At 34.2% G+C, this 12,661-nt stretch overlaps 1 protein-coding gene and 1 pseudogene across 1 annotated transcript in view; both read right to left on the minus strand.

The window, feature by feature from the left end:
* The window catches only part of Tex11 (testis expressed 11), a 219,480-nt gene that overhangs the window by 125,800 nt on the left and 81,019 nt on the right, over positions 1-12,661 (minus strand). Inside the window, exons 9-12 of the mRNA XM_031368858.1 lie at positions 11,162-11,216; positions 7,183-7,278; positions 5,183-5,264; positions 2,115-2,193 (exon numbers count right to left, since the gene is read on the minus strand). Of these exons, the coding sequence (XP_031224718.1) occupies positions 2,115-2,193; positions 5,183-5,264; positions 7,183-7,278; positions 11,162-11,216 (312 nt within the window). The remainder of the gene's footprint in view (positions 1-2,114; positions 2,194-5,182; positions 5,265-7,182; positions 7,279-11,161; positions 11,217-12,661) is intronic.
* Positions 1,018-2,038, minus strand: LOC116090820 (annotated as a pseudogene).

Below are 12,661 nucleotides of genomic sequence, written 5' to 3' on the forward strand. Positions count from 1 at the left end.
AAAGTCGATCATCAAAGGGAGGAGAGGCCCTTGGCCCTGTGAAGGTTCTATGCCCCAGTGTAGGGGAACGCCAGGGCCAGTAAGTGGGAGAGGGTGGGTTGGCGAGCAGGGGGAGGAGGGAGGGAACAGGGGTTTGTTCTTATTGGTTTTTGTTTTTTTGTTTTTGGAGGGGAAACTGGGAAATATGACATGTAAATAAAGAAAATATCTAATTAAAAAAGAGAGATGACTGCTATCACCCACATGTGCTCACATCATTGCCATCCACCATGATGTGATACAGTCAAGAGGACCCTCACCAGAACTGAGGTGATGCCAATGCCATAATCTGATCCTGCAAAACTAAACAAACTGTGAGTTATAGGCACACTTTTTCTTAATAAGGAGTCTGTAACAAGTATTTTGTTATAATGACAAAGAGCTAACTATACTCTAGGTAATATGCTATATGATTAACTTATTGAGGAACTAACTGTTTTCCAAAGGAGATGTTACATTTCACATTTTAAACAGCAGCATAACAAAGTTAGTACTTATATACATGCTTATCACTATCTGCTATATTACTACTACTACAACTACTACTACTACTACTACTACTACTACTACTACTACTACTACTACTACTACTGCCATCCCAGTGGCTGACTTCACATTGCAGTTTTGGTTTGAATTTCCCTGATGGCTAATGATATTTGCATAGATTCAAGTGGTTATTCCACATTGATTCTGATGATGCTAAAGTTTGACAACCAGTAAATAAATCCAAAGAACATATAAGCTGTAAAGCAACGCCTACCCATTTCTTCCCATTTTATATTACTCTGCTGTGCAGGTTATGTGCAGCTTAACTTGTGTTTGTGCTTTTTTTTCTAAAAGACTTGTTTTGATTTTATTAATTTCTCATGTCATTTGGACATTAGTACAACTTAAGGCATATCAGAATGTAGACACTCAAAAGTCTTTAAATATGAAGAGTACATGATAGATGCAGTTGTTCTCCCCAGTTAAAAAAAACTACAACTTATCCAAAACTCTGTAAAAATGTGGTTCACATATGGTCTTAAAAAGATCAAGCTGAGCTGTGCACCTATTGACCAGTGGGAATGTATCTTCTAGAGTTTTTGGACACGGGCTGTCTGGGACCACCCCCGTCTCTGACTGGTCAGTACTGAAGGAACTAAGCAGACAAGTTGGGTTGCCTACCACAGTTCCACTGAGGATGATGATGTTTTCAAATTTGATATTTAAATCACTGGTAGCTCTCTGCTGGTAATCTTTTCAGTGACAGCTTCTGAACATTCAAATTTTTCACTCCACATGGCAGATGAAATAAACTCATAAGTCTCAGAGTTTGTGCTGAATAAGGTATTTTGTATCCTTAGGTAGAAAAACTACATGATGGAGGTTTGGTTCTTTTCTACACTCAGGTTTGTTGTCCCTTGCTTGTACTGGTTGTTGCCAGTAATGACCAGGTTTTCATTCTGCCTTCCTCCTACTGTGCTCTTATGAAAAGGACAAATGATGCCCATGTCAGACACTTGCTTGAATCACAGCAGACCACTTTCATGAAACTCAGTGCTGTCAACAGACATTTGACTCAATGTGAATCACAGCTCAGATGATAAGTGTTATGAGTAGATTTCTGACAACCAAGATAAAAAGGAGAATAAGTTGTTCTTTCTCTTTCTCAATCAGGTGTTATAGAGAGAACGTCATCAATAGGAATATACAGCTTTAAGGTTACCATTGTGCTCATTGCTAACATTGCTTCACTCCATGGCCTTCTTCTGCATGGATTTCTGCACTGGTCCATTGTAACCTTGCTGCTCTATGGAGCTACCTCCATAGCTGCTGCTGCCTCCATCTCCACCTAGTACCTTAAACTCTTAGTTTACAAAACCATTGAAGGATTTTTCTTGATTCCTTTTAAAAAACTAATATTAACTTCAAAAATAATTTTATTACTTTTTAATGACTTGGGAAGCAGTACTATACAGATCAGTACAATAATATTATGTTTTGTAAGAATGAACATGAATATATAAAAATTCAATGTGTTCATAAAAAATCATAAAAAAGTTATCACAGAAAGAAAAATCAATTTTCCATACCTTTTATTATCTATCAGGAACTGAATAATGGTCAGACAGAATTCCAAAGGCATAGCAAAATACAGCACTTCCTTAGTAGCTAACAAAGAAAAATATATTAATTCGTTAATCATACCAACAAGGAAAAAATGAAAGAAAATGAGTAAAACATTACAAAACATTTAACTATTTTTGATAATTTTTCCATTCAAAATGTTCATATTAAAATCTGCCATATACCATATTTTATCTAGCACTTCACCAAAATCCTTTTAATAATGCATTAATACCCAATACTGGAAAGGGTAGTGACATGGACATCTTTATATGGACTGCAAGGTAACCTAGTACAAACTTACTGAAATCAACCTGATTAAGAGTTTGGAATCGAAAGATGTAAGTGATGTAAGTGATACCAGTTGCCACCTGTATAGCCATAGGCAAGTTATTTCATTTTTCTGTACCTTAGTTTTTGTCACATGTAAACTAATAACTACTACAGATTTATTTATGTTATCAAGAGGATTCCATGAGATAATATATAGATATTATATAGCAATGTATATAGCACTTATTAAACATTACAGAAATGACAATTCCTACTGCTATTATTCCCTTTCTTCAGAAATTATATTTCTGAAAAGCCATCTAAAGTATGGGAAAAAGTTTCTGGGAAAAAAGATATTTAAAAGGGTTTATACTATAAAATAGAAAGGAACCATCGTGAAATGTCCACTATGGTGTAGCCATAAACTACCATATAAATGTTTAAAATGTTGCTGAGTCTTAAATAAGATGGAACAAATGACTATACACTAACATTAAAATAGTAAGTGCAAAATTTAAAAACAAATTTATGCTGGGCGGTGGTGGCACACGCCTTTAATCCCAGCACTTGGGAGGCAGAGGCAGGCGGATTTCTGAGTTCAAGGCCAGCCTGGTCTACAGAGTGAGTTCAGGAACAGCCAGGGCTACAGAGAAACCCTGTCTCAAAAAACAAAAATAAAATAAAATAAAATAAAAACAAATTTATTTGTAATATTAATTCTGTAAAACACACAAAATAGGCTAATAGAATATGAACAATACATCATCAAATTGCTAAAAATATTGTGTAGATTTAATGATTAATTCAGCACGTGTTTAATGAGTATATTCTCTAAATCTGTCACTATACTTGTACTGGGAATCTAGCACTAAACAAAATATACAACAAGCCTTGTTAACAAGATTATATTCCAGGGCAGTATTTTCTCAACCTTCCTAGGACTGCAACCCTTTAATACAGCTCCTCATGTTGTAGTGACCCCCAGCCATTACTTTCATTGCTATTTCATAACTGCAATTTTGCTAGTGTTAAGAATCACAATGTAAATATCTGATATGTGACCTTGTGAATGAGTCGTTCAACCCACAGGTTAAAACCCACTGTTCTAGGGGATGGTAGGACCATTGATATCTTCAGTATCTTCCAAAATTTTCTCTGATGAGTTTGTGATATTTTTTTCCTGATAAAAGCTTGTCTACTTTAATTTTCTTTGCCAGATATGTTGGCACATACCTTTAATACCAGTACTTGGCTAAGACTTGCAGATCTCTATGAGTTCAAAGCCACCCTGGTCTTACACAGCAAGTTCCAAGACAGTCAAGGCTATAAAGTGAGACTTTGTCTCCAAAAAGGTCTTTTGAACTTTTTATGCTATAAAAATATCAGTGAAAGTCAAATGACTTCAATTAGGCTAATCATTCTAACAGGAAAATACTTTTGTAAAGAAATGAACAGACTATAGCTAGGGACACAGTCTATAGGGACGTAGCTAAGTAGAATAGAACTTGCCTAGCAAGCACAGTCCCCAGCAGTGCAAAATCAAATAGATTATAAAATTACTTTCTCAATGTAATAGAATATAATGGTTATTATTTTAATAGAAAACCTTAAATTTATGGAAGTCTCATAATTTATAACAATTTCAGAAAAAATAACTACTCTAAACTCTGCTTCTGATAATGCATTTAGATAAACATTGAGGTCTTTTAACTCACTAAATTTCTAGAGCTCATGGAAAAATTCAGCAATATTAAATTAGCATAAAACTTAGGGCTACTTACAAATTTGATTACTGTCCTAATTATTTTAAGAATAATTTATTATATAACCAATAATTATACTAATACATAATTCTACATAGCACAAATAACACTTAAAGATAAAATAATAGTAATTAAATAAATTAAATAAATAATTCAAATAATAATTCTTAAAAATGACTAAAATATCCAGTCATGGTGAATCTACAACCCCAAAATTTGGGAACTGGAAGCCAGAGAATCAGGAGTTCAAGTCCATCTTCAGCCACTTACTAAAATCAAGGACAGCCTAAACTATACAGGATATATGTGCTAAATGCTTTACATACATTTTCTCATAGGATTTTCAAACAATACAAGATATGTATTATTATTATTGCATCTCTTTTGAAAATAAACTGAAACACAAATATTAAGGCACTTGCCAAATGATACACAGTTATATATCTATATATTTATTTCCTTGTATATTCTAATCCCTTAATTGTAATAAAAAAACAAGTAACAATGTTTAGACAAGTAATTATTTTAAAAGTGCATCATCAAACAGTTTCATTCAATGGATAGTTTTTCTCTTTCGGCCACTGTGGAGGAGGCCAAGAATCTCAGCGGAGAACACAGATCTAATTGTTCTCCATAGTACTTCCTCAACCCCCATGCCCATCTCTAAGTCCCTCAATAAACTAGCCATCCTTTCCCAACTACCCCTCCAAAACAAGAATCCTTTGTTCATGGTCATAGAACATTTCATAAACATTGAGCAGTTGTAATTCTCTGCTAAGCTAAAGGAAGTTGATTGCTTTGATTCAGTTTCTTTTTATAAGCACCTTTTAATTTTGCCTCTATTCTTTCTTCTTTCTTTCTTCCTAGTTGATAATTCCCTTTCTATTGATCAGTTTTCTCCTCAACCACCACCAAATTATACCTATTGTCAGTAAATTACAAAATTACTTTGTGCTGACATTTCAAAATTGTATGTTCTTTACACAGAGAAGTTATACCTTCAAGGAGTTCTTCATTACATATGTTGCCTTTCATGAGGATCCTCATCTTTAAGAAAAGCCCAGCTGGATCTAAATGTTCCTATTTTAAACAAAGAAATCATAATGATATTATAACTCTGGAATGTAAAATCCAATTTTCAAGTAATTGCCTATTTTGTTCAACATTTGCATGATGACTCAGAATCAAAGGAAATCGAAATTATAAAACATCATATAAATCATATAATAATATCTGCTCTATCCACAGGAATATTTTCTGACACTTTGTTCAATCTCAATAAAATAATACAAGGAAAGGAACATGCAAAACATTTCCATGGACTGGCAAACATTTTAATGGCAATGTAACTATTTAAGTGGCAAATCTCACACCATACTCTAAGGAAAACCTTAAACATCAGTTAGATTTATTTTCTACAAAATTGCTCCCTTCCATTTCCTCTTTCCAAAACCTCCTATATACACCTCCTTGCTTTCTTTTAAATGTATGGCTTCTTTTTTCATTAATCATTGTTATATAAATATATATGCAATTGTATAATGTTATTTGTATATATGTTTAATAAGCATCCTTTTGAAACAATGTTAAAAACACAAAAATTATTATCATTTCTTAGGACATAGTTTTTATGTCTATCACTAATAGCAATGTTGCCTAAGTGATATTTCCAAGTTATTATTATCTATGCCTAAGGCAACTGTAGAAAGTGGAAGCTATTTTTTAAAAAAGCTTCTATATAAACTCTGGATCCATACTCTGTAACTACTTGCAGCTAGTCATTTATATGATAACTTAAGAATGAAAAATTAAGGGACTGGCGAGATGGCTCAGCAGGTAAGAACACTGACTGCTCTTCCAAAGGTCCTGAGTTCGGATCCCAGCAACCACATGGTGGCTCACAACCACCCGTAATGAGATCTGACACCCTCTTCTGGTGTGTCTAAAGACAGCTACAGTGAATTACGCCACAGCGAGCAAGGCCGGCAGAGGTCCTGAGATCAACAGCAGCCACACACATGATAGCTCATGACCATCTGTACAGCTACAGTGTACTCATACACATAAAATAAATAAAAATAAATCTTTAAAAAAGAATGAAAAATTAAAGAAAGCAAACACCAATGTGTGTGTGTGTGTGTGATACAAATACAGAGAATAATCTAATAGTCAACTTTAACTCTGATTTATTACTGTTTAGATTTCTAGTACTGTATCTTTCCACTCTGCTTCCTTTGAAGTTCTGTCTAACTTGGGACTTTATATGGTCACATTATCTGATTTCCCACAACTCCAAAAGTAATGTAAACATTTTTCTAGTGTGGCATATACCATGTACATATACATACCCACAACAAACTATATAAAGCATGGATGTATAGTTCCTGTCAAAGAAAAGCCCATGTATTAGAGTGTTCCCCAGCCTACAGGGCTATTTGGAGGTGATGAACTTCTAAGAGGAAAGGGAGAGAGCAATACTACTGAAGGACATACTAGGACTTTGGTGCCTCTAACACATACTCTGCCTCTCTTCTTCACCCTCTCCCTCGTTGCTCCTCTCCTCCCTTCTTTGGCTTCCCAGGTGCTATTAGGTGACTAAATTTCATCTGTCCTATGCTTCCACTATGATGTACTACCCTGTCACATGCCCAAAAAGCAACAAGCTGAGTGCCAATAGATGGAAACTACTTCACCAATACCACTCATTAAACTTTTCCTCTTCTTAGGTTGATTATCTCAGAAAGGCTTGCCCAACCTATACTTGATGGGGTACAGATAATACACATGAAGCTGAGGCAGCTATGAATGCAGCTCCAAACAAAACTGTAAACTTACTTAAAACATTGTATTTTAGCTTTATGTACTAGAAAGGGTATAACAATCTGTTGTGTTTTTTTTTAAAGAGGCATACTAAAGTGAGTGTCCAAACTGGATTTCAAACTATGAATTAAAACTTGTGAAATTTTTAAGTTAATATTAAAAAGTAAAAGTCTCATACCTTGTTTGCAATGAGTATAGCAATGAGGGCCTTGTTAAAATATGCTTCACTGTCACAATTCAGATAAATAGTGGCTAGTAGCCGCAGACCTTTAGCCTGTAATAAACAACAGAAAAAACCTTCTAGCTAAGGAACAAACTATAACACAACAGCTGGCTAACATTTGCACAATGATGGTATCAACTGTCTGTATACAACCACATATTCTCAAAATATGACTCATTATGCTAGTGTATACCAAATATTGTCTAAGAAATGATAATATTGTTTATGCTTATGCCTTATTTAAATTTAATGTAACTGTGTTAAGAATAATTATTTTCCTTCTCTTTTGTGTTTTTGTTTCGTTTTTTGGTGGTAGTGGTGGTTTTCGTTTGTTTGTTTCTTTGGGGCCTTTGCTTGTTTGTTTGTTCAGGTTTTTTATAAAGTTTTCTGAGACAAGGTCTCACACTCTAGTTCCTGCTGGCCTAGAACTCTCCAGGAACTTCTTGGGTGCAAAGAGCACTGTGCCCAGCTTAATAAAATCTATTTTCTTTATGGCATATTACTATTAAAGTATTTCATCATCCCCAATTTAAAATTCAAATCATCTGCATTTTAAAATGAGTGAAGTTTTCATTTAAGTAAGTCAATGTCTCCAGCCAGGACAACCATCACACAGGGAGTAAATGTAGTCAATGTGATGTGTTTACAGATTCATGGGGAGAACTGAAAGAGGGGAATAGATTGAATCCAAACACATTATATTAATATGTGAATATTACCCAAAATGTTAATAAGAAACAAATGTTAAAAAATAAGAGGCTCTGTATCGGTACATGTGTCTCCCTCTAAGTATAATAAGAACAGTAGGACAAGGAAAGATGCCCTACTGACTTATTTTTAAAATGTCAAGCATATTAGTCCCCTTCAGATCAGAGTAATGATGTCTGTATTATCATTTCTCTTTTTTTAAGTTAAACACTAAGATGAAGCAAATAAGATATATAAAAATTAAGACTATAATTGCTGCAAAACAACTCTATAAGTTTGTAAGCTCCCATAGAGAAATTTTACAAAGAAAATATGGACTCTCTAAGAAATAGTGTAGCTATTGCATTATAGCCAAAGTAGTCATTTGTCAGAAACAAAGGAGAATAGATAAATCTCAGAATTTATGTTTTAAAAAAACTGAGCCAGACATCAACTAGTACATATCTGATAATTCCATTTATACAAAACTCAAGAATACCCCAGAATAATCTACAATAAAAGTCAGAATATTGGGGTTTTCCCCCTTGAGAGAAGTGTGTATTAACTGGTACAGAGATAAAGATACTTTTCAGAGTGGGGCCAAATTCTGTACCTTGACCTATAAAATGCTATAAAAAAGTTCATCAAGCTGTACACTTAAGTCTTGTGGAATTTACTACCATTGAATTATATATCAGTAAGGTATTCCAGGGATAAATGGGAAAATAGTTCAGAACTACCCCACCAAAAATTTTTATAGGAATATTCCTCTTCAATCACATGGGTGCTATCCTCAATCCTTCTTTCCTCAATGGACATCCTTTCATATAAATTCCTGGTTCAGAACCCTCTTCTTTTCACTTTGTGAATCCTATCTACGAGGCCTACCATCTGCCAAAATCTTTCACTACACTAGTTAACCTTGTCACTTCTCTGTGGAACTTTCTACATACTGAAGGTATCACTTATTTATCACAATTATTTTACTGGCACTACTGGTTTTTAATTATATCTTTTAAATTTTAATTCAGGTATAATTAATATATTTTTATAGAAAATATATACAAAAAAACTTCAAGAACATCAAAACCATGGCTCTGTGAATTTTAACAACACAGTATGTAGAAATATTTTTTTAAAAAAACACAAAATGTAGCCACTAGTGTTCTATTTTGGAGATGAGGTGAGAAGGTGTGGGATGTGGAACAGGAGGAAGGTGGACTGGGAGGGGGATAAAGTCTGGACAATAAAAAGAAAGATTAAAGAATAAATAAAAAGAATTTTAAAAAGTGACTACAATGATATATTCTTAAAAAGGAAAAAATTATACATATTATCATATAGAATGAACTATAAAGACAGTATGTTAAAAAATAATAGGCCATTCAGAAAGACAAATGACATTTGGTTGTACTTATATATGTTTCCTAGACTAGTTAAATTCATGGAGACAGAAAATATAATATTGGTTGTACTAGGTAAGATGAAAGGAGAATTGTTTGATGGATACCTTGCTACATTTGGTATCCTAATAGATATAAATATTTAAAATTCCTCATGTAATAATTCTATCACTTGTATTTAAAGTCACATTTTATTAAATACTAAAATTAAACAGTTAACTTCTGTATCCAAGTGTAGGGTCTAAAAGAAGTCCCCTATGCCAGGAATAGATTACATCTAGTTGAATTGTTGGCCAAAGGGATCACACAGAAACCCTCCGAACAACCCAGGCTATTGCCAAGGCTTATTTTCAAGGTTGTTATCCACTAATTGCTTAAAGACACTATCTACACAACTCATTGAACATGGAAAAGACAAGCATGTGCTCACCTAGAGCCTTCATCTCTACTATTCATGGTACTGGAAGGTACCTTGTATGCTACCAGAGGAGAAAGGAAACCACCAACCCAGCTACCAGCTCTTCAATTTACAATGGTGACCTGGCTGCAAGATAGGCTGGTGCAAATGTGACACAAGCATTGCTGGAGTAACCAACCACTATCTGATCAGATTTAAAGGCCCACTTCACAAGATGTAACCCAGGTCTGATACTCCTCAAGTGGCCAGGAACTTGAAACTAGATAAGCTTAGGGAAAACCAAAGTACTATTATTGTGCTTAGGAACATAGCAATAAAAATAACTCAATGCCATTCTGCTATACCTATAGATCAGTGCCTCACTCAGCCATTATCAGAGAAGCTTCCTCTTTCAGTAGATGCCAACTAACAGAGACTCAAAACTGGACCACATGCAGAGAGTGAGAGACCTCGAAACACTCAGTTCTAAATTTGGTGTCTTCATCAAAACCCTTCTCAGGGTTCAGGAAGCTATGAGGAACAGCCAGAGTGGACAAATGACTCCAAGGAAACTGTATCTTCCAGATACAACAGAACTGATGCATATATGGACTCACATAGACTGTGACAGCATGAACAGGGCCTGCACAGGTTCAAGCTGGACAGAGTCCCAATACTGAGATGGGGAAGTGTTCATGAGTTCTCACCCATAACCAAGATGCTATCTGCAACTGACACCCACTTGCAAAGGAAAATTAGTTTCATCAATGGCTCACTGGAGATATTAACCACTTTCAGGGTAGTGTGTGTGTGTGTGTGTGTGTGTGTGTGTGTGTGTATGTGTGTAAGCATACATGAACATTTTTTGTGTTTTTTCTTTTTTATTCTTATGTATGTATGTGTTTTCAAATTATTGTTTGTTTGACATTTGTTTGCCTATTTGAGAAAGAGATGGGGCAGAGGATATGAAGTTTGAAGGGGGATTTGGGAGGAGTTGAGGAAGGGAACCATGATCAGAATATATTGTATGAATAAATTTTAAAATAAAAAATGTCCCCCTATAAGCGCACATATTTGAACACTTGGCTACTAGTTGGTGGTGCTTTTTGGGAAGGTTATGAAATCTTCTATCTTGGTGATTTAAAGAAAACATTAAACTTTAAACTATGCAATAATAAAAGCCATGATTTGCAAAGTAAAACACTGTCCAAAATACTTTGTGTGTGTGTGTGTGTGTGTGTGTGTCTGTGTTAATTCACAAGTAGAATATGAAATTATGGGGCAAAATATATTCCTATATAAATTTTATGAAAATTAATGTACTAAAATGTTAAATAATGTGCCCAATAGATAATCTATTCACTAATAAGGGGTCATCTAACATAATTTTATAATAGCATAAACTGTATTTTATTATTCTGCTTCTCTGATATTAAATGATACTTACAAGCATTTGTGGTTCAACAGAATCCTTATCCATCTTCCCAATTTCATAGCTTTGGCTAGCATTAAAAAAGAAAATAAGTGTGTAAATATACATTCACACTAAGGATTATATATTGCAAAGAAGATATAGTATAATCATACTTTATTTTAATTTTTTTCTATTTTGCATGTCAACAGATTACTCACTAACACATGAAAGTCATTTTTATAAAGCAATATTTTGTAACTGTAGAAAACAACAATTTCCTCAGCAGATAACCAAGTCAACCTTTTTTAAAGTTTTTTATTTTTATTTGAAATGCACATATTATCAGATGAAATGAAAGTTCTTATACACATATAAAATGACCAAATGAATGTAATTAATACACGGATCATCTCAAATTCTTAACATTTTATGAGGAAAATTCAAAATCTTATTTTCTGGATGTTTTGAAATATATGACCAATTATTACTGTAGTTATCTACACACACTATGAAAACCCAGAACTTGCTCAGACTATGTGAATATATTTTTGTACATGTTAAACGTATGTCTCTTTCCCAGACTCTGGTAAACACTATTGTACTCTCAAATTCTATGTGACAAATCAACATTTTAGTTATAGTCATATTCTTCTATTTAGATAAATAATGTTGTCCTAGTTAGTTTTCTTGTCAACTTAATACAAGCTAGTCCTTTGAAAAGAGGGAACCTCAATTGAGAAAATGTCCCCCAGAAAATTGGCCATGGACAAGACTGTGAGGCATTTTCTTGATTAATGATTTATATATACAAGAGGGCCCAGTGTACTGGGAGTGGTATCACCCCTAGGCAGGTGATCCTGGAATATGTAATGCTGAACAAAGCATGGGGAACAAGCCACTAAATAACACTCCTTCATGGCTTAAGCTTAAGTTCTTGCCTCCAGGTTCCTGCCTTGAGCTCCAGCCCTGGCTTTCTTCAGTGATAGAGTGTGACCTAAGAGTTCTGAGAAATAAATCCTCTCCTCAAGTTGCTTTTAATCATGGTGTCTTATTACAGAAAAAAAAAACCCTACTTAACAAATTTAAGGCTGCAAAATGTTTTATATATATATATATATATATATATATATATATATATATATATATTCATCTTCAAGTACTATTTTTACAGGAACAAACACATTAAGCATCATACTATACTCTAGCAAACCACTATCAGTCCTTTTTGCAGCTGAGTGAACAAAAAAAAAGAAGCAGCTTCTAATATAACCTAGATTTACATTCAGAATGAATAAAGTGGAAACAAAAATTCAACTTTTGTTTCTCTTTATTTCTAACAAATCATATTCCATATGGGATACCCTCATAACCATAAATAAAATGCTAATGAGTCTCGGGGTTTCAAAATCTGAAGGTCAAAAACACAAAGATTATTCACCATAAAATTTGTATTCCAGCCCCGGCAGTGGTGGCCCACGCCTTTAATCCCAGAACTTGGGAGGCAGAGGCAGGTGGATTTCTGAGTTCGAGGCC

This window comes from Mastomys coucha, chromosome X (assembly GCF_008632895.1).
Source record: "Mastomys coucha isolate ucsf_1 chromosome X, UCSF_Mcou_1, whole genome shotgun sequence".
In the NCBI taxonomy this organism is placed as follows: domain Eukaryota; kingdom Metazoa; phylum Chordata; class Mammalia; order Rodentia; family Muridae; genus Mastomys; species Mastomys coucha.